General features: G+C 39.4%; 2 protein-coding genes across 3 annotated transcripts in view; one reads left to right on the top strand and one right to left on the bottom strand.

Annotated features, from left to right (window-relative positions):
* ctnnal1 (catenin (cadherin-associated protein), alpha-like 1) overlaps positions 1–10,431 on the top strand; it is a 285,354-nt gene extending 274,923 nt beyond the window's left edge. For both annotated transcript variants that reach the window (XM_059972319.1, XM_059972320.1), the window contains exons 18-19: positions 1,950–2,033; positions 3,453–10,431. In XM_059972319.1, coding sequence (XP_059828302.1) covers positions 1,950–2,033; positions 3,453–3,617 — 249 coding nt within the window. In that variant the 3' untranslated portion in view covers positions 3,618–10,431. The remainder of the gene's footprint in view (positions 1–1,949; positions 2,034–3,452) is intronic.
* A 3,190-nt stretch (positions 10,432–13,621) lies between these two features.
* The window catches only part of abitram (actin binding transcription modulator), a 29,856-nt gene continuing 18,765 nt past the window's right edge, over positions 13,622–24,712 (bottom strand). The window contains exons 2-6 of the mRNA XM_059972337.1: positions 21,890–21,941; positions 18,175–18,304; positions 15,141–15,217; positions 14,118–14,187; positions 13,622–14,043 (exon numbers count right to left, since the gene is read on the bottom strand). Coding sequence (XP_059828320.1) covers positions 13,867–14,043; positions 14,118–14,187; positions 15,141–15,217; positions 18,175–18,304; positions 21,890–21,941 — 506 coding nt within the window. The 3' untranslated portion in view covers positions 13,622–13,866. The remainder of the gene's footprint in view (positions 14,044–14,117; positions 14,188–15,140; positions 15,218–18,174; positions 18,305–21,889; positions 21,942–24,712) is intronic.

Genomic DNA, 24,712 nt, shown 5'->3' with positions numbered 1-24,712 from the left:
CCACTGACCCCGGTTCAATTCCACTAGTGCACGTATTCTCCCGTGTCCGCTTGGGCTTTCTTCTGGGTGCTCTCGTTTCCTTCCACATTCGAAAGATGTATAGGTTGGTAGGTTAATTGGTCACATGTGTGTAACTGGGCAGCTCAGGCTCATTGAACCAGTAGGACCTATTACTGTCTCTAAATAAAAAAATTAAAAAAATAAGATTGTGTAGAAGATCTAGTGTCCATCCTCATCCCAAAGATGAAGATTATTGGCTCTTATGAATTACCTCTGAGAGTAGGATATTGGTACCAACAGGGGGAAAAAAGATCAAACGGGAGTTAATAATGTGAGAGGAAGAATCATTAGGACTATCCCCCTGGGAACTGATATGGATCCAATGTCCTTCTGTGTTGTTATAGATTTCAGATGCTTTAAATTTATATGGGTTATCAGGTCTTTATCTTCAATGTAAGTCTGTCCTCTGCAGGGACCATGGACTAAGACATCTAAACACCAACTAAGTCTTCGTGCTATCATCATCCCCTTTTCGCTGAACTACAGTAATGTCCAGTTGAGCAATACTAATTCTAATTCTTGTTGTAAATTCTTGCTTAGGCTTACCCCCACCTCTTTCGGTATTGCATCCCATGGAGTTATTCATACTTTTCAATGTTTAACCTCCTGTGTAGTTTAATTACTCCGTTATTTTGCCTCTAGCATTTCAGAACCTAAATTACGAATTTCCCTCCATTTACATTTGATCCTTTAATATATTCCCTTAAAACCTTTAAAAATTTGCTGTAATATCCTTTCTGTCAGGAAAGAAATCCAGCTGATTATGGCAAGACAGCATTATTTATTGACCAACCATCCAGGATCCAGGATATACAGCCCTAAGACCCAAGAACAGAAACAGTCCTTCAGCTCATTATATACCCATTTGCCTTGGATCACATGCAATCTTTGTTTTTGGACCATTGTCCCATGAGGGATCTAGTCACAACAACAATGTTTTCTCCACAAATACACTTTGTTACCTCTGAAAAATTCAATCTAAATGGTAGAGAGGATCTCTCCTTAACAAAGCCAGGTTAGTCTATTTAAGCATTGCTTTTCTATATATAGATTTAATCGTGGCTTTTGTAACTTCTTTTTCATTAGACTCCATGGCTAATCCCTGCTATCCTTCTTGAATAAGGATGTCACCTTGGTAGTAAAGATTTCAATAGTTCCATCAGGGCCTTAGCTATCTCCTTCTTGCCTCCCATAGTTGCCTGAGATGCATTTCATCTGGCCCTGGGAATTTCATCACCAAGTCATCTTTCAACAGCAGCTTGCTACAAAATCTCATTGTCTCACACTTCCCCAATACCATCCCTCCTGGAATTCTCCAGCTACAATGTCCTTCACCTTAGATTAAAATTCTGAAATCTAAGGGCACACTTTTGAAAGAAGCCATCAGCACTGTGTCTTTTATATATTTAACTTTGGGATCTGGGTGTGATTAGCAGTTCCTGGCCATCTCAAGGTGCACTTGAAGGAACATATAGTTAGTGGTTTTCCCAGCACCTGCTACCCCTGATCATGATGGTAGAAATGAGTTTCAAAGGTCCATTTAGCATGGCATGAGCAAGTAACTGCAGTCTGTTAACAGTTCAATAAAACCTTGCACGTTGCACCCTGGAACAAATTATAAATCTGTGAACTTATATTTTTCCTAATCTTTATGACGTTGATATTTGTTATTTAAAGTATAACATATACATGTAAAAATTTTAAAGGAAACTTGAATCTGTTTACCAAGGGAAGGGTTGATTAAAATTAATAATATTTATTGTAAGTACTTCTGGATATACTAGCGTGAAATGAAAAGGGGGCAAATAATTTTAATTATTACCAAATTCATTACAAAAATTGTAATAGTGTAGATGTAGAGTTATTCTTGTACTCTTCAATATTTCTAGGTTGACACTTCCATTCAGGAGACTATAAACATGATGACTGTGTTGATGAAGGTTCTTTCACTTTGTTACAAACTGTTAAAAAAGGTAAGATTATCTAACTCATGTCTTCTAGTGCATCTTAAAATTAACAATTTTGCAAAACTATTGGTCTATAAACTGAAAACTAATTAAAATTGGGAAATAAAGGATAGATGAAAAGTGTTGTATTTCAGGAAGTCAAACCATGGCAGGGTTTTGCACAGTAAGTGGTAGAACCTTGGAGGGTGCTGTAGAACAGGTTCCTTGAAGATGGAGACTTCGACAGAGATGTGAAGATGGGGATTGTAATGCTTGTTTTCCTCATTCAGGATACTGAGTGCAGGAGTTGAGATGTTATGTTACATCTGTACGTGTTGATATAGATATGGAGGACTGCTATAACCCTGCTATACAAAGAATGTCATTAAGCTGAAAAGGGTGGACCAGAAATTACTGGGACTAGAGGGTTTATGCTACAAGGAGAAGCTGGATAGACTAAGACTTTCTCCCCTGGAGCATAGGATACCAAGAGGTGACCTCAGAGGTTTATAAAATCAAGTTGGGCATTTATAAGGTGAATGGCCACAATCTTCTCCTCAGGGAAGGGGAGTCCATAACACAGGCCATAGTTTTATAGTGAGAGGCGAAAGATTTGCCTTCAGTGGCAACTTTTTCTACATGAAAAAAGCTGCCAGAACAAGTGGTAGAGATGGGTTCAATTATTGCTTTACTATCCATCTACCTGTCTAATTGCTTTTAAAAAGGTTAGAGGGAAATAGGCCAATCACTGGCACTAGCTTAGTTTGGACTAGCTTAGTTTGGCAGCCTGGTGGCTTTGGACAAGTTGGGCAAAGGGCTTGTTTCTGTGTTGTATAGCTCGATGATTCCAACCAAAAAGCTGAATGAATTTATAGTTTACCATTATTTCATAACTTAGTGAAAGAAATTGTTAAAAACAGCATAACTCTATTGTGTTTGCAATGAAGTTCAATGTCATCTAACTAAGTTTAGTCTCTGATTTAGGTTCCAGTTCTGTTGGTAAATTTCTAAGTACAATAATTATAAACAGGTAGTAATCTAGTCACTGGCAATAAGAAAGGCCTAAATGAATACAACCCATAACCACCTCTATAAAACAGATTAGCATATAATTAAACTGCACTAAAATTATATGATTGCACAAAGCTGTTGATTGAATAAAGAACATTTGTCAAGACAATTGGAGTACATAATGAGTGCTCTTGGTCCAATTATATTGATTAAAGGGAAAATGTGTTCACTCACCATGTCAATGCAGTACATTACATCTTTATTGGATAAATAATGATAAATTTACAATAATAACACAAATTGTAATTTTGAAAATACAGCTGGAACTTGCCTATAGGGAAAATTCCCTTTTGTATCTATGTTAAATGTGATTTTATGTTTTACATTCTATGGATCATACTGTACTGTTGTTCTAATATGATTTATCTTTTACAGTATAAAGTAGATCATACATTTCTGGGCACATCCCACAGCTGGAGAGGTAACCAAATGCAGACGGTTGCAAATGGCGAGAGCTTAGAGGCAAAGAACACAGATACATTTGGAGTGAAATCTCTGGAAAGGCACATGGCAAATTTGACATACTTAGAGAGCAAATAAAGGGGGAAGTTCTAGAGTAGTTGCAACACAAATACATTGTCAGATGTACTGTAAAGTCTGTTAGTTCATAGTAGACAGTAATTAATGTCTGACATTTATAGTACTTAAATATAAATAGCAGCAATGTGCCCACGATTTGAATGTTTAAGATCTACAACAATTGTTTTCCCCTCAACTCTACTAATTTAAATAATATTAATAGGTAATTTGGTTAGTTATCTCCTCTGAAATGTATTAATGCTGGGTTTTTGTTTTAGCCTGCTAATGTCTAAACCTTTTCTGTGAATGTCTTACTGATGTGATTAATCCTTTGATGCTGCTAGGCTCATAAATGTGCAAAAACCAAATTGGATACAACAGCATATGTTACTGTTGTGTAAGGTAATTAAACCAAATTATAATATTTGCAGGCAGGTTATTGCGGTATACTTTCATTTGGGTACGTTGAAATAAAACAGGTTTTTACCACTGTTGTTTCTGCTGCTGCTAAATGTAGATTTCCTGGGAAGATCCCGTGTACTTCCTAGTAAAACTTGCCCAAACATAATTGGATTGTCCAAATTTTCTTAGTTTCCAATCTCATTTGTTTCCTCTCCCTCCCCCATCAAAATAATGCTTTTCATAATGCTTGATAAGTTAAAATCTACTTGTACGTCAAACAGATCACAAGTTTTAATCATAGCTTTTTCTTCTTCCCTTTGAATCTCCTCTTCCCACATGAACTCTGTATCTAATTTCACTTTTTCTAGTGATGTTGTTACTGCGGTGCAGTGGGGTTAGAATGTGATGTATGCATTGCTGGAAATATTTAGTAAAGTACTTGGACTGAATTTGTATTACCTGTAAAGGCAGTTTTTTAAACATTTCTCTAACAATTAACATGAAAAATTATATTTTTTAAAATAAAATTCTAATTCATTAATCATCATTATTCTGCGTATTGTTTAATGATCTTCACATGCAGATGTGTCATGTAATAGATTTTTTAAAAATCTGTTTCTATCTCGTGTCATGACCACCAATAAGCTTTATGCTTCACTTAGTGATTATATATTTATCTCAACCTTGAAATACTAAATAATTTCTTTTAGATTTACAGTACTGATATTTTCAGAATGTCACAATTGTTCCAATTTTACTGTAGTCATAGTAAAGCAGCTTACATGAAAAATAGTTATATTTGATCTTCCTTGCCTATTGTAACTTGTACTAGAGCTTATCCCTCACTCCAGGTGCTGCCTGAGCGGGTGATTATTTTCAGCAACTTCGGTTTTCAAAAACTAGAATTATATCAGCTGCAAAATGTTTTAAGGTTACTCAATGCAATTTAAGTTACAGTTTGACACATGGAATAGTCATCATAAAAATGCATCTCCTTTGTCAGTGAAAACTTTCAGCTCTCTATGCACACCAAAATTACTTGTTCACACTAGTACCAAGAAGTTGAGGAATTGTTACCAGCTTCCCTTAATCCTACTGAATAAATGACTCGAGAAGAGTTTTTTGGAAGTTTTGGATTTTAATGCTTGCCCATCAACCAATCTACAGCCACCTGAGGACCCACCAATAGACAACCACTTAGTAGAATGTCTTACTCAAGTAATCACAGTACTATTCATCAACCTTTAAATTAGCAACTGTTTGAAAAAGAAATACCAAACCTTTCATGAAATTTTTGCCAGTTTTTATTGCTGTTATTCCACTTTACATTTTAAAAAATATTATTCAGCATTAATCACATCCTAATGCAAAGACAATTAGTTTCTCATGAAGTAAAAAATAATTTTGACCAACCAGCAATTCCTATTTTTTGATATCCCAATCTCCATCAGGAACATTAGAGACCAACACTAAAAAAAGAGTATTTAAAATGAATTTTATTTCTACATTGTATTGTTCAGATGCTCTGATAAATAATGAAGATGTTGACCTGTTATTTCTCCAAATTGTATAATTTCTGTGTAATGAATACAACAGTAAAACAGGAACTCAAATTAACTGGGATTCTACATTAGCTACTTGTGTCCATTCATTAATCTGAGTAAATATTATAGATTTCATCCTACTAACAAAATCCTGCACTGTTGTAATGAAGATCCATGTTTGCTTGAGGAACAGCACTTTATCTTCCATCTTGGCATACAATAGCCTTTCAGTCTTAATGTTCGATTCAGCAACCTCAGGTAACTTTATTTCTCTGTTTCTATCAGTCTGTGATATCCATACCTGTTGTAACTTGTACCAGAACTTATCCCTCACTCCACAGGTGCTGCATGAACTGGCGATTATTTACACCATTTTCCATTTTTAAAAACTAGAATTACATCAGCTACAAACTAGCTACTCCAACTAGCTACGAGTACAGAACCAGGATACCTTCCGAGTCTTCCGAGAAGGAGGGAGGGTGGAAGACCCAACAGGACGGACCAAATAGAAACAACACAGCTTTTACAGTGGACTTTGACCGGACCAACCCTGACACAGCCAAGATGCCGCTGTGGCAAACTCTGTAAGAATCTCAGGGGACCCAAGATCCACCAAGCGTAGGACTGGTGAGACGGTGGAGGACCACAGTCAGGAATAAACCCAATAAACTGGCCCCCAATGAACAGTGGTGAGTGGGAGAAATTCGATGAGGACATGGACAGGCTTCTTGAGATGATACTCATAAGACCTGTGGAGAAGAAGCTTCAGAATATGTGCAGATTGGTGTACTCCATCAAAGAAGACCGATTTGGTGTAGTGGAGAAGAGCCAGCCTAGCAGACAAGAGAGGGAGATAACCAACATAAGAAGGGAAATTAGTACACTCTCCAACAGGTACAGAAGAAGCAGTGTGGAAGAGAGAGAAGGACTGAGGCAGTTGAAACAAGACCTGAGAAGGAGGCTTAAAGAACTTAGGAATGTGGAAAATATAAGGAAGAACAAACATGAAAAGAATAGGAAAAGGGCTCTTTTCATCAGAAAGTCTTATAGTTTTTCTGCAAGTGTGTTAGAAGGGGAAAGATCAGGCAAACTAGGAAAACCAAGAGAGTAAGTGGAGGCATACCAGCAGAAAACACACTCAGATGAAAGACGAGACCTGCCGCTGGGGAAAACAGCAGGATTGAGCCAGTGCAACAGTGCCAGAAACACTAGACGAGAAAGAGCCAACACTGAAAGAAGTAAGACAAGCCATCAAGAAGGTGAGGGCAGGTTCAGCACCCGGCCCAATGGGATCACATATAAAGTCTACAAGAAGTGCCCAAAGCTTCTGCAGAGGATGTGGAGGCTGATGAGAGTCATCTGGAGGAAGGGCCAGATATCACCTTGCTGGCAAGTGGCTGAAGGATGTTTTGTGCCAAAAGAGAAAAACTCAACTGAGATCAAGTAGTTCAGAAACATTTCCCTCCTCAACATCACAGGAAAAAAACTTGTTCACTGTTCTAGCAAGAAGGATGACATCATACATGGAAGAAAACCAATACAAAGATATGGCAGTGCAAAAGGGAAGGATTCCTGGATTCCCAGGATGTGTGGAACACACAAGTGTTGTATCCCAGGAGGCCAAGGCAACCAAAGGGAACCTGATGGTTGTGTGATTGGATTTAGCCAATGTCTATGGTACAGTGCCGCACGAGTTCATCGAGGCAGTACTGAAACACTACCATATCCCGGTCACCAAGATCCTGGCAAGCTATTTCCAGGGGATTCAACTAAGGTTCAGCGTGCAGGACTATGTAACATCATGGCAGCGAATAGAGAAGGGCATTGTGACTGGCTGCACTATATCCGTAGTCCTCTTCGTCATGGCCATGAATCTACTTATAGAGGCTGGGAAAAGAGAGACCAGAGGGCCAAAGACAAGCACCAATATCAGACTGCTGCCAAGCAAAGGATTTATGGATGCCCTTACAATTACAACTACAACACATATCCAGGCCAGATGGGTACTCCAGGCAGTGGACGAAACAGCCACATGGGCATGAATGAAATTTAAACCCGCCAAATCAAGGTATTTGGTGATTAGAAAGGCCAGCTTACCCAGAAGTTCACCTTGAAGATCCAGGATGAAGAATTCCTGTCTATTATAGGAAACCCCATCAAGTGCCTAGGGAAATGGTATGATGACAAACTGAAGGATGTCAACATCATCAGACGTCTGGAGCAACAAACAACAGAAAGGCTGGTAAAGATCGGCAAATCAGGTTTACCAGGAAAGTTCAAGGCATGGATCTTCCAACATGGGCTCCTAACCAGACTAACGTGGCCAATGATGCTGTATGACATCTCCCTGACAATGATCGAGGGCATGGAGAGAAAGACTAACCGGTACCTGAGAAAGTGGTTAGGAGTATCGCAGTGCTTCTCTTCAACAGGGCTCTACAGCAAGACAGCCAAGCTCCAGCTGCCCCTCTCCTCAGTTGTAGAGGAATTTAAGGCAGGGAAAGCATGCCTCATCATGACCCTCAAAGACGACAAGGTCAGTGAAGCAGGACTCAAGATTCAGACAGGGAGCAAATGGAAGGCGGCAGAGGCAGTAGAAGCAGCAGAGTCCCGACTTCGCCACAGAGACATTGTCGGAATAGTGTGTAAGGGCAGACTAGGCCTGGGATGTGGGTCAACAACCCTAAGGAAAGACTGCACTTGGTCAAACAGGAGATAAGGAAGAAAGGAGGCTAGATATGTGCGAGCAGTGGAGATGGGGAGTCAAGTGACCTGGACAAAGTGGGAAACAGAACAGAGAGTGTTGACATGGGATGACATATGGAAATATACATCTTTGCAACTCCAGTTCTTACTGAGGGCTATGTACTACCAACTCCTACAAACCTGCGGAACTGGGGAGTAACAGAAAACCCAACGTGCCCTCTGAGCCAGAAACCATCCAACCTAGAGCATATTCTTTCTTCATGCCAGGTTGCCCTTTCCCAAGGACGGTACAGATGGAGACATGACCAGGTTTTGAGAGCAGTCGCCTACACCAGAGAGGAAGAAGGACCACAAAAAGGACAGCCACCCAAACTTCGACAGGACCAGGGAACGTGCTGCAGCAACAAGCAAGCGTAGAGACAGTATACTGAACATGGCAAAGGACTGGGAGATGAAGATCGATCTTAAAAAGAAACTGGTGTTTCCACCAATAGTAGAGACCACACTTTGACTAGACGTTCTACTATTGTCAGAGAGTGCGAAGAAGCTCATGATGATAGAGCTAACAGTACCATGGGAGACCCGATGTCAAAAAGGCCCATTAGAGAAACTTATGAGGTATGAAGACCTGGTGGTGGACTGCAGACAGCATGGCTGGCAGACGTGGAACTTCACTGTTGAAGTGGGGGCAAGAGGATTTTCCACCATGTCATGCTGGAAGATGATGGCAGCTTTAGTGATACAAGGGAGAACCAGGAAGAGAGCCATTAACACCATGGCCCATGCAGCAGAGAGAGCGTCCAGTTGGCTTTGGCTGCGAAGGGACGATACTAGCTGGAAGTCTGACTGTCGGGGGTAGAAGACTGATCACCTTCTGCTGTCCTGCCATCCCGAGGATGTTCTGGGTTAGGGGATGAAACGTCTGGAGACAGGTGGACCCGGCTGATGACTCGATGGTCCAGCAGCAGAAACATCACAGTTGTTTAAGGTAATTTTAAGGATACAACAGAAAGACCTGATTATTCAATCCAATTTAAGTTACAGTTAGATACATGGAATAGTCATACAAATGCATCTCCTTTGTCAGGGAAGACTGTTTCTCTGCTTCTATTAGTCTGTGATATCGGGTCAGCTTTTCTTCCTTTGAATATGGAGGACGTGCTCTGCCTGACCTTCAGGACAGATCTTCCAGCTCTGCGTTTCACAAAGTTTAACATTCTTAACTGCTCTCATTCACTTACTGACTAGCTTACACGTTTATAGCTTATCCCCCATGGTCAAAGACCATGGTAATTGTGAAGGAGGAGACACAATATTAATTGTGTATAAAATGTTCCTGCATGTTTGCAGGTGGATTAACCATATATATGTACAATACTGTCATATTTTGAGACATAAGGGTTAAGTATGCCTTTGGTTTGTCTTCAGGACCAGGCTGACGGGTGTAGCTCCATGTTGTTCCTCCCCACTAGCTCTGTAGGTACTTTGCCCAGGCATGGTTGGGGTTAAGAATATTGGTGGCCCTGGCAAATGATTTGTAATCTGTTCCTATTGGCCTCAAACAGATGGCATTGGCTTTTGTATGAAGCCATTCCACTTGTTGTTTTGTAAACAATATCAGAAAATCATTAAAGTTAATATGGGACTGGAGTGGATGTGTAGACTGGGCAAAGAGGACAGGGGCTTCTCAAATGTCATCAGTGAACTTAGCTGTTGCTCATGTGGTTCCATTGGAAAGTATTCTTAGAGATGGTGTGTGTACACGCACACACACGCACACACTAAAATGGATTCAACAGTGGCTGGTTGGGAGATGCCAGAGAGTAGTGGTGGATAACTGTTTGTCAGGTTGAAGGCCAGTGACTAACGGTGTGCCTTAGGGATCTGTACTGGGTCCAATGTTGTTTGTCATATACATTAATGATCTGGATGATGGGGTGGTTAATTGGATTAGTAAGTATGCAGATGACACTAAGATAGGTGGCATTGTGGATAATGAAGTAGCTTGCAGAGAGATTTACGCCAGTTAGAAGAGTGGGCTGAGCGATGGCAGATGGAGTTTAATGCTGATTAAGTTTGAGGTGCTACATTTTGGTAGGACTAATCCAAATAGGACATACATGGAAAATGGTAGGGCATTGAAGAATGCAGTAGAACACAGTGATCTAGGAATAATGGTGATGTACAAAAAAGCTGGATGAACTCAGCAAGTCGGGCAGCATCTGTTGAAAGAAGCAGTCAATGTTTCGGTTGAGACTCTTTGTCAGGACTGAAGAAGGAGGGGGCAGGGGCCCTATAAAGAAGGTGGGGGTTGGGTGGAAAATCAGTCAGAGGAAAGACCAAGGGGTGGGGGAGGGGAAACAGGGAGGGGATAGGCAGGAGAGGTGAAGAAGGAATTTAAGGGGAAAGCACTATGGGTAGTAGAAGGCAGAGTCATGAGAGGTGATAGGCAGCTAGAAGAGGAGACAGAGTGAAGGTGGGATGGGGGAAGGGAGAGGGAGGGAATTACCAGAAGTTGGAGAATTCGATGTTCATACCAAGGGGCTGGAGACTACCCAGACGGTATATGAGATGTTGTTCCTCCAACCGAAGTTTGGCCTCATCATGGTAGTAGAGAAGGTCATGTATGGACATATCCGAATGGGAATGTGAAGGAGAGTTGAAGTGAGTGGCAACCAGGAGATCCTGTCTGTTGTGGCGGACAGTAGGTGCTCGACGAAGCGATCCCCCACTCTGCATCGGGTCTCGCCGATGTAGAGGAGGCCGCACAGGGAGCACCGGATGCAATAGATTACCCCAACTCACAAGTGAAGTGTTGCCTCACCTGGAAGGACTGCTTGGGGCCCTGAATGGTGGTAAGAGAGGTGGTGTAGGGATAGGTGTAGCACTTACGCTTGCAGGGATAAGTGTCAGGTGGGAGATCTGTGGGGAGGGGTGTGTGGACCAGGCAATCACGGAGGGAACGATCCCTGCCAAAAGCAGAGAGGGGTAGAGGGGGAAAGATGTCCTTAGTGGTGGGGTCCTGTTGAAGGTGGCGGAAATTGCAGAGGATAATATGCTGGATCTGGAGGCTGGTGGGGTGATAGGTGAGGGCAAGGGTAACATGGTCCCTGTTATGGTGATGGGAGGATGGGGTGAAGGCCGAAGTGTGGAATAATGGTGCATAGTTCCCTGAAGGTGGAATCTCATGTGGATAGGGTGGTGAAGAAAACTTTTGGTATGTTGACCTTTATAAATCAGAGCATTGAGTACAGGAGTTGGGATGTAATGTTAAAATTGTACAAGGCATTGGTGAGGCCAAATTTGGAGTATTGCGTACAGTTTTGTTCACCGAATTATAGGAAAGATGTCAACAAAGAGAGTACAAAGTAGATTTACTAGACTGTTATCTGGGTTTCAGCACCTAAATTACAGAGAAAGGTTGAACAAGTTAGTTCTTTATTTTTTGGAGCGTAGAAGGTTGGGGGGAACTTGATAAATGTATTTAAAATGATGAGGGGGATAGATAGAGTTGATGTGGATAGGCTTTTTCCATTGAGAGTAGGGGAGATTCAAACAAGAGGACATGAGTTGAGAGTTAAGGGGCAGAAGTTTAGGGGTAACACGAGGGGGAACTTCTTTACTCAGAGAGTGGTAGCTGTATGGAACGAGTTTCCAGAAGAAGTAGTAGAGGCAGGTTTGATTTTGTCATTTAAAAAAAAATTGGATAGGTATATGGACAGGGAAGGAGTGGAGGGTTATGGGCTGAGTGCGGGTCAGTGGGACTAGGTGAGAGTAAGCGTTCGGCACGGACTGGAAGGGCTGAGATGGCCTGTTTCCATGCTGCAATTGTTATAGGTGGGTTTATTTTACACGTTCAAGGCTTTCCTTTAAAAGAAACTGGAGTCAAAGGCACATCACTTTTAGAATACAAACTGAATAACACCAAAGCAAAAAAGGATCATGATAATAAACAATTGATACATGCCTATTGATAGTTTTGCAGCATGGTCTATTAAGAAAACAAGGCCAGTTGGCCGAACTATGTCATTAAATCCTGAGCGACCCAAATGGACTCAAAGGTAAAACATGTACTGTCCTATAAATTCTATTAAAGCAATGGTCTATTAATCCAGATATAGAGTAGTGCTCTACAAGCAGATTTTACACACCACCTAATAGATGATAACAGTAGCATAACAGTTAGACAAGGAAAGATGAGGAAACACACACATCTGTCCTCAGAGGGATCAGAAGTGAAAAGGGTGAACAGTTTCAAGTTGCCGGGTGTCAATATGTGAGGATCTATCCTAGACCCATCATCTCGAGGCAGTTACAAAAAAGGCACGACAACAGATATATTTCACTATGAGTTTGAGATTTGTTATGTCACTAAAGACACTTGCAAACTTCTGCAGATGTACCACAGAGAGCATTCTAACTGGCTGCATCATTGTCAGGGATGAAACACTGCACAGGATCAAAATAAGCTGTTGAAAGGTAATCTCAAATCAGCTCCACCATGGGCACTAGCCTCCCTAACATCCAGGACATCTCAAAGAAAGGATACCTCCAAAAGGCCCTCCATTGCCCAGGATATGCCCCATTTTCATTGCTACCACCAGGGAGGAGATACAGGAGCCTGAACGCACTCACTCAGTGATTTAGGAACAGCTTCTTCTTCGCTGCCATCAGATTTCCAAATGGACATTGAACCCACGAACACTACCTCACTTTTTTTTACCCACATCTTTTTGCACTACTTATTAAATATAAATAAATAAACACACTTACTGTAATTTAGTTTTTAATGTATCGAATTGTACTGCTGCCATTTAACAACAAATTTCATGATATATGCTAGTGATCACTGACTGGGGTTTGATTTCTGCTGTCGCTGTAAGGAATTTGCATTTTCTTTCTTTGACCACATAGGTTTCCTCCCATTTTCCAAGGCAGGGTTAGTGAGCTATATTGGTGCCAGAAACATGGCAAAAATTGTGGGGTGCCACAGCACATCCTTGGATTGTGTTGGTCATTGATGTAAAAAAATGCATTTTATGTTTCAATGTATATCTGACAAAGCTAATCCTTAACTCTTTTTTTCTTACATTCTTAATTCACCATTATACAATTTCATTTCAGTAAACTCAATTTGCTTCAAAAGAACTTGAGGATGGAGCCTTGGTGTGCACAAGAGCTCGAGGGTGGGGATTGCAAACATGACTTAGTAAGTCATGTGCTGAACCACCTTCATTTAAAATAGTTGAATAGTGAATTTTTACCATGTATTCTCCTCTGCAGTGGTGAGGTCCTTTTACACTTAATAAACTATTAACTATTATTTTTCCTATTTAAATATTGGGTAAATAAGACCAATTCATACTACATAAATAGAACTAAATTTATGTATTTAGCATCAATGTGAGTTGCCAGAAAGCAAGTTTAAAATCCCAAGATAATCAGTGCATTATTTAGGAAATTTTCCTTTTTTACAAAAGGCACAGTCATATACTGTGATGCACTGAACGATGATGTACACTTCCTACACAAGATGGGAACAAATTTAGCAATAAGTTTCAAAAAGATTTCAAAGTCATTACTTCGGTTTCAGAAAGCTCTTTGTGCCTTTCAGTTCTTCAAGCTGTATCAAGGGATACAGGATCACGGAGGTCAGCATTTAACTGTTTTGCTGCTGTACTGTCTCTCTTCAAAATTACATCTTCATACATCTCCTGGCTGATTAAATTTTGGGTTATGCTTTTGCTTTCTTCAAACTTCGGTAACACAACAGCAATATATCCTTCTGTGGAAGGCTAAGGGTAAAGAATAAACAGTGTGTTAGATTAAATAAAGTAAAACAATATCAATACATACATTTTTATTTTACCTTTTCCTGTAGAAGGCTGGGCCGCTGGAGAATATTTTCATTTACTTCCAGTAACCGTCCTCTGATACAGCTATAATAAAAAAGATACTTTGTTAACTGTGGAATATTTTATTTGTACAGCTCCTGTCATAGCTCTGTGATTAAGGGGCACTAAGAGATCTCAGCAACACTAATTCTGATGATGCATTTTGTAAAGTCAAATCAGCAAGAGACTTATACTACGAATAGTAGAGCACCAGGGAACCTAGGAATTTAAATGCAGAGTTTGTTAGAAGTGGCACCAAAGGTAAACAAGGTAATGTAAAAGGCATTTAGCAAGCTGGCCTTCATCAGTCAGGGCAACAAATATAAGAGCTGGGACATTATTATCTAGCTGTACAAGTCGCTGGTGAGGCTGCACTTGAAATACTGTGTATAGTTTTGGTCACTTTGTAATAGGAAAGACATGGTTAAACTGGAAAGCATACAGAAAAAATTACAAAGATGTTGTCAGGATTAAAGGGCCTGAATTATATGGAGATGTTGGTCAAGCTAGGTCTTTATTCTTTAAAATGTAGGAAAATGAAGGGGAACCTTATTAGAAATATTTAAAATTATGAAACACAAAGATAAGGCAGATGGTAAGTCTTTTCCCTGGGGTAAGGGAATCTGAAACCAGGGACTTAGGCTAAGAGGGGAAAGACTTAAAGGGTCTTGAATAGCAACATATTCCACACAGTGAAGGTGAGTATATGGAATCAGCTGGCAGAGGAAGTGGCTGAGGCAGGTACGTGGAGGGGCAGGGTTTAGAGGAAAGGAATATGGGCCAAATACTGAAAACTGGGTGGGCACCATGATCAGCACAGACTCAATGGGTCGAAGGGCCTATGTCCATGCTGCGTTGTTTTATAAATCTATGGCACTTGACTGCCTCTAACTTCATGAAAACTAATTAGGATGACAGGTGACACAATTGGCAATTACTTCCAAAAAGTATAATTCTACTTTGTGAAATTAAATTCATTAGATATTGTACTCACATACCTGTATATTGTGTACTCCTCACCATCTTCACACATTATTCTACACAACGGGGCAAGTTCTGTCAGGAACTGTCCACCCTGAAAGTTATGTGCAGAGATAGTTTGCATTTACCAAGGGAAATGTATACTATCCACCTTAACATTTTCTATGCTTCAACTGATAAAATTGTCTTAACCATGGCTTAAAATATTTCATTTAAAAGACTATTACGATAAAGCTATCTAAACGTGTCTGAAAACACAGTTGCTTACTAAAAATACAGACTGGTGAAATATTGTGAGGCTACCTTATAATCTAGGACAACTCACACTCAATGGAACTGTCATCATATAAGGAAACCTTATTGAATTTGCATATAGTATGGTTCCACAAATTAAATGACCTTTATCTTTTTTTCTTCTTGTTTAATGGATAAATATTGATTTTCCTGTTTTCCTTAAAAATAGCTCTATACATTTTTCCATCTACTGGAATGGGCAGATTTATTGAGTGAAGGGGTGGGGGGCTGGAGTATCAGATTAAAGACAAACCTGAAAAATACAGCATTTCTACAATTATGACTTCCTCAGCTTTCGAAAGAAGTGCCATTGCACTCTTATCGCGTAGAGTACGAATCTATGACCTCCCACTTCAAAAACTGGAATGATATCACTAAACCAGAGTTACATGTTTTTGCAACAAATAACTCCCAATCCACATACAATAGACTAGCAACCAAACTAAGTACTTTCACAATTCAGCTACATCAAATTAAAACAGGCAAAGCCAACAGTTAGAAACAATGGCCGACACATTGGTAGAATTGCTGTCTTACAGCAGTAGGGACTTCTGTTCAATTCTAACTGCAGTTGCTATCTGAGTGAAGTCTGCAGTCTTCCTGGGTCTGTGGTTTTCTTCTGTATTCTCCAATTTCCTCCCACATCTCAAAGTCAAGTGGGCTGGTAGGTTAATTAGCAACTGTAAATTGACTAGTGTGTAGCAGAGTAGAAACTAGGGGAGTTAATGAGACGGTGAAGAAGAATTAATGGATGAATGTACAGTACTATCAGTGTAAATGGTTGGCTGATGGCCCATGCAGACTCTGTTGAGCAAAGGGTTCTTTTTCCATACTATGTTTATTTGTTTCCATGGGAAGCAGTTAACAAGAAGCAAATATGCACAGTTGGTGATTGCTAAAATTAATGTTGGGTAATTAAACCCAAAGCTGAAACCTCACAGCCAATAAGACACCCAAGACACATACTAATCCATTTCTGGTCTCCACACCTCGCTGTATTTAACCCTTCCACCTCTGACAATTGAAAAGACCATACCATGGAGTTCCTTCTCTAATCCTCTCCCTTAACTAACATTTTGATCGTATCTCATTATGCGGCTTTCTTGGTTTGATACTATTGTGAAGTACAATATGATATATTAAGGTGCTATAAAAAAAACAAAACCATAATGAATATCATTTTTTTTTTATGCATTCCTTTATGGATTGCAAGAGCACAAGGCAAGAGTCCTCAAATCTACTTTGCTGACCTGATCTGATCTTGGCCTCAACTTGACTTTTACACAATTCCATATAATCTTAAAACTCACCTATAGTTCAGGAATCTGACCATCTTTCCCTGAATATATTCAACAATTCAGTATCAAGGATAGTGAATTTCAAAGATTCATGTCTGAAGGAAATGGCTCTTCATTGTATTAAATGGGTTTCAGAATTCTAAATTTCCCCATGAGCAAAAACATCCTCTGTATCTACCTTGCAAAGCCCCCAAAGAAACTTACATTCCAATATTTAATCTCCAATGAGTATAGGCTCAACCTGCTCAATCTCATCTCTTCATTGCAGCAATCGACATGGTAAGACTTCATTAAACTGACCCCTATTCAAGTATAACTACCGATAATTACCCTCTACACTCTAAATAAATGACCAAAAGCGTAGGTACAATAGGTTTTTTCTCACCAACAAAATGTACACTTTTAGCAATTTTGTCATATATACTGTAAGGTCATCATTGGGAAGGACGGAATTTATTGTTCCGAGTTTGGAGAGCCACTTTCTCCAACTGTTGTTGGAATTGTACTGAATCATATACAGGAAATTATTTCAATATACTTATGAACTGAAGGTGAAAATTATTTAGGAACTCAGGAAATGACTCACTTGCAACATGATATTTGACTTCTGAACTGCTCTAACAGCAACAATATTTACATTCGTATTCCAAGTGTTAAATGGTGTCTACTGCTCAGAAACAGGTGGTGCAAACAAAGTAACTCATGCTGGAGTACATAATTGGACATTGCTGAGTAAACACACAATGAATAGGTGATATTGAAGACTGAAAATGTTAGTAAAATTGGTGGTATAGCAAATGTTAAAATTTATATTCAGGAGGATCAAATCTAAGAAAAATTTGATGAAATATCTTGCGGTTAAGAATTATAGGCCAATATAAAACAATTAACCTGGAAAAACTGGACCAAACTAAGTTTTGGATAATAGAGATGCTCTGGAGTGGAATTATGGATTGCTTAAAAACCAATGACATCACTTATTAGCTATTGAGGACAAACATTGCAATTAGTTTTGAGGCAAGCATGAATTTTCATATATACACATCAAATGAAGAAAAAAAATTACACTAAAATAAGGAAGAGATGATGGCGATGTAAAATATCCAGAACCAGATCTAAGTTACATTACAATACTTTTGGTAAATAACAGTCTATATTTCCTCCAATTTCTCATATGTTCCTAAATTTAGATGATCTAATAAAGTATGGGCCTCTTCCTTTGTTACACTTAAGTCGCTGCTTGTACTAGAGGTAAAAAATAAAGGTGATTTTTTTTCCTGAAAAGGTGGTTGCAAAATAATAAAATTCATCTGCAAGAAAACATTGTGTCAGTGTTACATTCTTTACGCTTTTTAAAGCAAAGAGGGGATTCAATAGGTTTCAGTAGGTACATTTAATGTCAGAGAAATAATTACAATACACACTGAGAAATTTTTTCAAATAAAAAGCAGGTACTCACCCGCTTAGATTTTCCTGAGACCTTGTTTTGTAATCGACTGCAGTTGGCACTGATTTGGTAGCTAATACTTTTTATTTTTCTGGCACTTTGTAACACTGGGTGAGATTCTGCCACTGTGATAACACATAACCTATTACAATTAGAAAAAAAATTGTTTGAATCTTAAAAAAAATCAAAATGAGCTTTATTTACCTACACTCGGCATCATTTCAATAGTGCTTGCTTTCCCTCTCACTGTTCATCTTCTCAATCTTACAGCTAGGTCAAACTTTCTGGCATTTTGCAGTAATTTTAACAAATAAAGTGAATTCTAAAGCATAGATTGTAGGCAGCTCACAAACGAGAAAATCTGTAGATGCTGGAAATCTGAGCAACACACACAAAAGGCTGGAGGAACTCAGCAGGACAAGCAGCATCTATGGAAAAAAAGTACAGTCAATGTTTCAGGCCAAAACCCTTCAGCAGGACTGGAGAAGAAAAACTGCGGAGTAGATTTGAAAGGTGGGGTGAGGGGATAGATAGAGAGAAATGCCAAATGATAGTTGTAACTTGGAGGGGAAGGGATGAAGCAAAGAGCTAAGAAGTTGATTGATGGATTGATGGAAGAGTCAGAAGATCATGGAAGAAAGGAAAAGTGGGGGGGGGGGGGAGAGAAGCACCAGAGAGTCGCGATGGGTGAGCAAGGAGTTAACATGAGAGGGATAAGGGGATGGGAAATGGTGAAAGGGAGGGGGCATTACTGGAAGCTTGAGAAATAGATGTTTATATCATCAGGTTGGAAGCTACCCAAACAGAATATAAGGTGTTGTTACTCCAACCTAAACGTGGCCTTATCCCAACAGCGGAGGAGGCCATGGACTGACATATGGGAATGGGAAGTGGAATTAAAATGGATGGCCACTGGGAGATCCCTCTCGTTCTGGTGGACGGTGTGTAGACGCTCAGTAAAGTGGTCTTACCAATCTGCATCAGGTCTCATCGATATACAGGAGGCCACACCGGGAGCACTGGACACAGTATATGACTCCAACAGATTCACAGGTGAAGTGTCAACTTACCTGGAAGGGCTGGTTGGGACCCTAAAGGGTAGTGAGGGAGGAGGTGTAGAGGCAGGTGTTCCACTTACAAGGATAAGTGCCAGGAGGGAGGGATGAATGGACAAGGGAGCGATACCTACAGAAAGCAGAATGTTGGTGGGGGGGGCGCGAGGGGGAAGGGAAGATGTGCTTGGTGGTGGGATCGCATTGAAGATGGTGGAACTTTCAGAGAATTATGTGCTGGACACGGAAGCTGATGAGGTAGTAAGTGAGGACAACAGGAACCCTATCACTGGTAGGGTGGCGGGAGCAGATGTGCGTGGAATGGAAGAGATGTGGTTGAGAACAGTGTTGATGATAGAGGAAGGGAAGCCCCCTTCTTTGAAAAAGGAGGGCATCTCCTTCATTCTAGATTGAAAAGCCTCATACTGAGAGCAGATGCAGCGGAGACAGAGGAATTGGGGAGAGGGGAAGCAGCTGAATGCATTTACAGTCATACATAAATGGCCAGAATTTTAGGAATACAACTATTTCAAGTCTAGAATTCACTGAGGTAGAAAAGAGTGAAGTCAACAAGCAATACAAAAACATACAAGGGCAGATGTTGGTCAGTAAAAGCAGGGTTAAATGGAACTTGCTACAAATATAGAGATAGAAGGGAATTATGGATGACCTCACCTTTACAAAAGAAAATTGTTTTGGAATAGGCAAATGTGCAGGTAACAATGGCATGGGTGAGAAATTCAGCAACAGATGACCCAAGCCAGGAGTGGAGTTAGCTGATGTTATGGAGATGGAAAGTAGTAGTGGTGATAATAATGGAAGCATGTGGCCCAAAACTCATCTCAGAGAAAGCTCTATAAAAAAAAGTTTTCAGTTTAAGACTGGCGAGTGTAACTTGAGAACAGAACTTGTAGTATGAGCTGAAAACAAGTTTGCCCGTATACTTGTAGGAATACTGTTTTTCAGAGATCAGTCTGACAATTTAAACACAAGAAAGGAGGTAGGTATTGTATACACATGCAAACTATCAAATGTTGTTTCAGAGGGTTTACTGTATGTAGATGAAAACTGAGGTACAGATGTGGTTGTGGAAAGATAACTATTGCAGAAGATTCTTGGCTTTTCATTTGAAATAGAATGCAATTTCAGTCAGCTCAACAACAAAGGAGGGATGTTAGAGCCAAGTGATTGAGTAACCACAATAAAGACTACAAAGGATAGATCACCCATGTCACAATTACATGCATGCGAATGATGATTGAGATGAAAGTCTGACCTAAAAGTATTCAAATAAAGCAGCTCCTGGCAAAATGGTAACTATTTGGGGAAGCTGCAAAACATGCATATTCTGAGGCAAAGGTGATTTAAGATGAGACAGCAGTTCGACAGTGTGGAGAGGCTGAACTGTTTTTCTTTTAAAAAAAGGGTTTTGGCCATGACAAATTTATGGAGAATCAGCAGTTAAGAGCCATAAATAATATCAATTAGCTTGGAATCTAGCAAAGGTGGGCTAGATGATCAGCAAATTACCAATTCTGTAGAATACTGCTGTGTCAAAGGTGAGAGGTCTCACGGACAAGATGTGCTTCGAGACTGGATATAGGAGAGATAGGAAATATACTGGCAAATTTAAAGCTAAGGCTACAGGATTATTCTAAAGTTGCTGGGCGGTTCAGAAGTACTTAAGTCAGCAGACACAATTCTGAGTTGCATTAATAATAGATAAGAGTATGAAATCAAGGAAGTATGAACATTGGAAAAAGCAAACTGCTGCTGTCTGTTCACATCTCATTGGACAGCAATGCTGAAAGAGACTAAAATTTAGTATCTTTGATTCTGATCAAAAATATTTACCAAGAAGTTGTGATGGTAAACACTAATGAATATAAAACTGTCCATCACCGGAACAGGCCTTTTTAGCCTATGATGTCAGTGCTGACCCTTAAGCCAATGCAAATTAATCCCATTTGTCTGCACATTCAAGTTCAAATTTAATTGTCATTCAACCACACGCATGAATACAGCCAAATGAAGCAGAATTCCCCCAAGGCCAAGGTGCAAGACAGTACCAAGAGTCACACAGAGCACGTATAGTTACTATGGCAGAAAAACAAAGTTATGAAAAAAAGTAGTCCAAGTTAATGAGTGTCATAGCTTGTAGACTGATGATGTAAGGAATGTTGTCCTAGAGCCATGTTTCTGCAAGAACAACCCATCACGCACTATTGCAGCTGCAAGTGAACATAAAATAGCTCATCTTCTACTGAATGAATACTGGAAGGCAGAACTAAAAAGGAGGGGCCACCTTCAACCCAGCAAGGGATCCAGCATACCCAAAGAGACATCTGCTCTCTCACACACCATCTCCAGTGCCTACATTCCTCCATTTATTGCCTATTCATACATGTCTAAATGCCTGTAAAACATTGCCACTGTATAAAGATAATTTTACTCAGTTTGCAATCTATGTCATTTCCATCAAGCAACTAAACTGCAGCTTTAGTAATCACTAAAGAATACAACATTGCAAAGAACTTTAAAAATGGTACACATTCAGATAATATAATTGTCATTGCCATTTACAAATGAGCTCTATTGAGAACATTATCAAACTAATGCACATTGTAAAGCATTCTTTAGTTCTCTATCAAAGATAAGGCATCATGGATACTTACCTATTAGAATGCTGTAAGATGCAATGATCTTCACAGGGCCTACCTTTTACATCTGGAAGAAAAGATCAATCAGAATTAAAATAAACATATTAAACAAAATTCTCTATAGATACTTGAAATTACAACTCTATTTCATTCCTTTGTAAACTGCCAGTTAATCTTGCTCATTTCTCCTTTATTTCTCTCCATGGTATTTATTTGCTTAAAATTCAATTTTTCATTAAAAGGTTGTAATCTTTTCTAATTTCCACAGAGATAACTAGAGACATGTAATAATGTTTAGTATTTTTGTTCATCCTGTTGTACAAACAGAATTGAATGACACATTGAAGATATAACTGATAAAAGTATTCTAACATCTGTATCAAAACCAAGTTTCCAGTACAGACCATCATCCAATGTCAATAGTAATTTTTGGGTCAGTTATATATTAAAAGAAAATTTGAATTATTCAATACTTATGAGATCTCTATACTGAGATTTATTAAATTTCCAGGATGCAAACACTATCTTGAATTGCTGCAGTCCATATGGTGAGCATACCTTTGACAATGGTGTTGGGTGGGGTTCCAGGGTTTAGACACATTAATGCAGGAAGGATTGATATGTTTCCAAGAGCACAACTTTGGGAGGGTGATCATATGTATATAGTAAACTACTGTTTTTGTCCTTGATGGTGGAAAAGGTCATAGGGCAGTTTGAAATTCTATGGAACCAGATACTTTGCTATTCCAGTTGTTCACCAGTCAAATAGGAAAAAGGTGACGAGATTGCAGGGGAGAGCAAAATGCCCCTCTTGGTCACATAGCCCTATATACAACAACCAACTGGCAGCTCTTTAATAGTGCAAAAAATGTGACAGTTTATCCATTATAACTGAAAGGAAATCCCTGTGTTACAGCCATTCAGATAACAGATGTTTGCCCATACACAATTCACAAATCACTACTTGAAATTTTGAGATACCAAATGGAAGTTATCTCATGAAATCTGCGGGAAAAATGTAAAGAACAAAAAAGTTATTTTATTTCAACTCCTGTTTCTTGATGCATGTGTGAATGATGCAGCTTTACATTAAGCAAAAATCTCTACACTATAGGAGTGCAATATCCCTATAAAGTCAGGGTCACCTGTAATGCAAATTATTAAAATAATGTAAAATAATAAAAATGTAATAAAACATCATAATTATAGAGACACAAATATAGATGCCCAAGAAAATCCAATTGTATAGCATGTCATTCCAGTACCACTGTGCTTCCATACATCTTTTGAAGAAGTTAATTATATATTACCAAGCTAATTGTGAGAACATTATTAATGGAGACTAGGTTTAGCCCAAATGCTTACAAGACAACAATTAGAGTCTTTAGATCCTGCAGAAATATTCATTAACACTACTCCTTCTGATCACCCATTGGTTATAATGTACAATCTTATCTACATTTCAAATCAGAAAATAACATTAATTTATGAACTTAAACGTGCACAGCTATCTTACCCAAATTCAAGTAATAATGCATTTCACCCCAAAATAAAAAATGCACATTTCAAATTCATAACAAGGAAAAAACTGAATCATAAACTTCTTGTGCTTGCATCTTTAAGTTCATATACAGTGGATTCTGGTTAATTGGGCCATCAGTTAATCAGTGCAGCTACTTACTTGGGACAACCCTTTTAATAAAAATGGACAAAAGAGCAGGGATTCCCTTTGTTTATTTGAGACACTATACTGATTAATTGGGACCGGAGATTGTTGCCAAACATTTTCTAATTAGCATCACTTGCGTGTTCATGTTTAAAGAGCAGTGATAGTTGACAAGTATTTAAAGTAAAACAATTCAGAACTATTTTGTTCACTACAGTTTCAAGTATTCAGGCTTGGAGATGCTAGTGTTACGTATTCAGGCAACAATAAATACATGAGTTCGGCAAGGGTTTTTTATAACAAACAACACGTTTATTAAACACAGAAAACAAACCCCCCAAAAGTAAACAAACACTAACGTAACCGGAAACACACTGCGGTGCGGCAGCCCAAACAGTTCATAAAGCGATATTGCAAAAACAGTTCTTTAAAGTGGTATTGCCAAAAGTTCGATATGCTCACGGTCCATTTAAAAGGAGAGACTTTATAAAGACGATTTAAATTCTCTTTCACGTCGCTTGGCTTCGATCCCCGATGTCAAACTTCCCACGAAGAATTTACGAAACGAAACGGCTTAAAGGCACTGACCTTTTCTTCCTCACTACCTTCAATCCTTTCTGGTAAAACCCAGGGATTAACACGAAGATAGTCAACGAAATCCTTCCAAATAAGGATCAAACAAAGGTCGCCCCCGTTTCACCGTAGAAAGCGATTCTCCTCGATCTTTAACTCCCGAACGTCGATCTTCACTCTCCACTAATTTCTTGAACTAACAGAATCATAAAGAACCTGCTGGCAATGACCTTTTAAACTTTAGGCATTAGATAAAAACTTCATCCTTCAACTAAACTGCGTCATCACTTAAAACACGCAGTGGCATGAAGTCAACTTGGCAAATCCAGCCACGAACTGCCCCTCCTCACAGGGTGGGGTCTACCTTTTATAACCTGTAAAAAAAACCTGTCACATGATCTCTACTGGCGGGAAAATGACGTCACTCCACCATCACAAGACCATCACCTCAAGTCCAGTATAGCTTCAACCCCAGTCAAGTGACAAGGGCACCACTGTCATGTGTCTCGAGTACGTAACACCTCCCTCCAAAAAAACATTTTTGGTCTGACAAGAACAAAAATTTTTAACAATTGCTTACAAGAAAAACAAAGGTATAA

The sequence above is a fragment of the Hypanus sabinus genome, chromosome 6, assembly GCF_030144855.1.
Source record: "Hypanus sabinus isolate sHypSab1 chromosome 6, sHypSab1.hap1, whole genome shotgun sequence".
Classification (NCBI taxonomy): domain Eukaryota; kingdom Metazoa; phylum Chordata; class Chondrichthyes; order Myliobatiformes; family Dasyatidae; genus Hypanus; species Hypanus sabinus.
The sequence above is the reverse complement of the archived record's forward strand: the minus strand, read 5'-3'. Positions and strand labels throughout refer to the sequence as shown.